We start from the raw sequence: 4167 nt of genomic DNA on the forward strand, positions 1-4167 counted from the left end.
TCTTACCTTATCGCTTCGTATCTAAACGAAAAGAAAGAATTTGCCTTCCAAATATTTCAAAGATGCTGAGAAAGCCACTAGGGGGACATTCTGAGCTTTTGATTGGTTATTTACACATTATAGACAGAAGTAGGTGTACGTAAGATTCTCCAAAAATGTAAAGAGGTGGGTGGGGCCACTGTATTTGATTTGGTAAATATAGTGATATCTCAGCAAATAGAAAAGATAGGAGGTTCTTATTTTAGATTCTCGCTTGTCAATATTGGTAATTTGAGTTCCTATTTTGTAAGAAACTACAGACTTTGTATTTGGGCATCGTAAACATCTAATTTGAACCAATGCTGCATTCAGCATACCATGTGACACACAAAAATTGATATTTAGTGTTTCTTTTTTATTATTTACTTTTCAAATAAGAAATTAACTAATGGATAATACTAAAATTTGAATTATAATCTACAATTTAATAAAAAACTTATTGATATACATTCATAAAATAGTAGTTCAATAAAACTGAATGCAAGTCAACAAACGCAATGACACGGCCTTTGACCCGTGACCCATATATAGATAGGGTTAATCAACCCAACAAATTTAGGTATTATCAAAAGAAAAAAAGAAACTGTCTAAAGAACTATGGGAAAAACTGAATTACTGATGGTTCTTGACCTTATTATCTTTAAGGTAATTATTTGAAGTTTTGTATAATATTTGTATCTAGTGTTTTGTCACTGGAGAAACAAACTGGAATGATACATAATGTTTCGTTACATTTTTGCCCCATTCAGTACTCGTGGTACTTACAGAAAAGTTAATCAACAATTAGATACTTTTTTTTTAATTCTGTTATTATTCTTATTTGGGGTATGACTTTTTATTTTACCTATAATACTAATGAAAAGTTCAGAATTACTAAAGAATCTTTTCATTTCAGGCGTCGTTTTGATTTCCAGTCTCCATCCCGGATGGATCGTAATGTAGAAATGTTTATGACAGTTGAAAAGTCTTTGGTTCAAAACAAATGTCTGTCGTTACCTCACATCTATATTATGCCAGAAATAGATAAGCAGCTTGTTGTTCGACTCAAGGACATAATCAAACGTCATCAAGGAACCATTGCAGAAAGTCCAGAAGAAAGTACACATTTAGTGTATCCTCCATCCTCTAGTGAGAGTTCAGGTTCGTTAGCAATATAAGTTTTTATATTTCTTGTGTATCTGGTAGATTACTTTTAAAACCTATTGTATTGTAGGATCTGTGACTTCATCAATCCACTGTAGTGACTTGATCATTCTTCCCCAAGTATTGTAATAAATATCAAATAGTTATTTTTATATTGTTAGGGCTCCATAAGTATGAATGGATTGAGTTTTTAAACAACGTCTCTCCTAACCAATCAACTTGAGTTATTTATTTACCAGCTAAAAAACATTCTTCTCCTAACCAATCAACTTGAGTTATTTATTTACCAGCTAAAAATAGGTACAAACATAATCAGTCGTGATTAGGTAGGAAAAAAATATTCTTGAAATAAAGGTAAAAAAAACAAATCTTTGTGTGGAAGTTGCAGTAGTAATAACTGACATAGAGAAGGGATGTTATTTTCAGTCTTTTCACGTGCCGTGTTAGTGCGGATGCATGATGTTTGACACTAGAAGTAAATTGTAGTTAATTATTGTTATGTATTTTTCTAAAGAACCATAAAAGTCAAAATAGCTGATTGTGTGTGAATTTTAGTGACTATAAGATTATGTTGTTTATTTAAAGTTGTGTTTATATAACTACCTAATTGTTTATTTATAGTTGTGTTTATAAAACTACCTAATTGTTTATTTATAGTTGTGTTTATATAACTACCTAATTGTTTATTTATAGTTGTGTTTATAAAACTACCTAATTGTTTATTTATAGTTGTGTTTATATAACTACCTAATTGTTTATTTATAGTTGTGTTTATATAACTACCTAATTGTTTATTTATAGTTGTGTTTATATAACTACCTAATTGTTTATTTATAGTTGTGTTTATATAACTACCTAATTGTTTATTTATAGTTGTGTTTATATAACTACCTAATTGTTTATTTATAGTTGTGTTTATATAACTACCTAATTGTTTATTTATAGCTGTGTTTATATAACTACCTAATTGTTTATTTATAGTTGTGTTTATATAACTACCTAATTGTTTATTTATAGTTGTGTTTATATAACTACCTAAAGTATGAGACATGATTTTCATTGTTTCAGAAGAGTGGGTTCGTGTGGTACTGAAACGTGAGCGTTGTGCAATGATTCATTGGTGGTATTACCCAGATAGGTAAGATATTTCCCAGGCAACATTTATTTTATTGCTTAATACTAGAGAATGAGGATATTTTGTAGTTCTTTGATTTTCTGGTTAACTTTGATTTGAAGAAGATATAAGCAGAACATTTTTCGTAAAAAAAAATAAAATGCCTTTGTAAACATCAGTCTTATGTTTTTTTACGTGATCAGCGTTAATAACTAAATTTACTAGATTACATGATAAAAATTAATAATATACAAAACACAGAATGGATGTTAAGTTAACTCTAAAAGATTTATTTTTAAATAATTGACAAAAAAAGATGCAGCTCTGTGTATAAATTAAATTTGTCTGTATTACTTACGTTACAAATGAATACTTATAGCTATGATACGTGGGTCACTGGAATAGATATTGATCAGGAACCCGAGTCTCCTCAGCCACGCTCTGGACCTTATGAGGTAAAGATGCTAGAGCATAACTCAAATTATTCATCAGAAAATATTATTAACTAGAATTAGTAATCTCTAAATTGATGCAGTAGTTTGGGTTTGTTTACTGCTGTTAGGATTAATTTTGTTCTGTAATTGTTCAGGTGATTATAGTGTAATAAGAAAGAGGTATCATTAGAAAGTAGTGTAACTCGTACTAAAACAAGCAGGTAGTCTGTATGGATGTATGGAAATGGACTATTGGTTTTAATACTTCTAATTTATTGGCCTTTAGTTACATAAACTTGCCTGTTTGCCATATAATTTATAGGAAAAAAAATTGTAATGTTTTGGAAAAAAGCTACAGCATTAATGCATTATTTAAAGCCATATTATAAGCTTAGTTTTTTAGTCTCAAAGTCAGAAAGCCTGACACACAAATAAATCATTATTACTATATGTCACTAATGTCAGTGATAGAAGATGTTCTCCAAGTGGTATTATGTGTGTTGTCAGTGATAGAAGATGTTAAGATGTTCTCCAACGGGTATTATGTGTGTTGTCAGTGATAGAAGATGTTCTCCAAGGGGTATTATGTGTGTTGTCAGTGATAGAAGATGTTCTCCAAGGGGTATTATGTGTGTTGTCGGTGACAGAGGATGTTCTCCAAGGGGTATTATGTGTGTTGTCAGTGATAGATGTTCTCCAAGGGGTATTATGTGTGTTGTCAGTGACAGAGGATGTTTTCCAAGGGGTATTGTGTGTGTTGTCAGTGACAGAGGATGTTTTCCAAGGGGTGTGACAGTTTGGTGCTGATTTTGTAGGTTTTGCTAGTTTTCAGTTTATACTTTTCACAATCATTTAGATATATTGGCTTAAGAATGTGATTAATATGCATGTAAAGAGTAGTAATAATTTTTGACACTATGTTCTGCTAGATCAGTTAGATATGTGTCAGAAAGCATTTTGTTAACCTAATCTATTACTAATAGTGTAATAATAAACATGTCCTAGTGATCAACAGTAATCTTGAAGAGAGAGAGATGATAGAACCTGTAAGTGTTTATATAGGTTGTTTTCCCAGATGTCAGAGTATTTTTGATGTGAAGAAGAACATTCCGTTAAAAGTTTTCATATTTTGACTTGAAGATACAATAAATGAAAAACAACAGTTCTCTGAATGCACATTTGGTTTTTAGGTGAATGCCCGTTGGTTGCTTGACTTAGATGAATATAATGAATGGATGAACGAAGAAGATTATGAAGTTGAAATGGACCTAACAGTAAGTTTCTAAATAAGAACATGTTAAGACTCATAAGTTTCTTGCAGCATTGATATTAATGTTACATACAAAATGTTTCATATTGATACAAAACAAACTGTATGAAAATATTAAAATCTGGTATTTATATTTTGTGTGAGGTACAAAGCTGTTTTTGTAATAA

At 30.3% G+C, this 4167-nt stretch overlaps 1 protein-coding gene across 1 annotated transcript in view; it reads left to right on the top strand.

The window, feature by feature from the left end:
• Positions 1-4167, top strand: part of LOC106470417 (SWI/SNF complex subunit SMARCC2-like) — a 56735-nt gene that overhangs the window by 11277 nt on the left and 41291 nt on the right. Inside the window, 4 exon segments of the mRNA XM_013930973.2 lie at positions 935-1179; positions 2251-2320; positions 2676-2751; positions 3921-4004. Of these exon segments, the coding sequence (XP_013786427.1) occupies positions 935-1179; positions 2251-2320; positions 2676-2751; positions 3921-4004 (475 nt within the window).

Source organism: Limulus polyphemus, unplaced genomic scaffold, assembly GCF_000517525.1.
Source record: "Limulus polyphemus unplaced genomic scaffold, Limulus_polyphemus-2.1.2 Scaffold3988, whole genome shotgun sequence".
Lineage (NCBI taxonomy): Eukaryota > Metazoa > Arthropoda > Merostomata > Xiphosura > Limulidae > Limulus > Limulus polyphemus.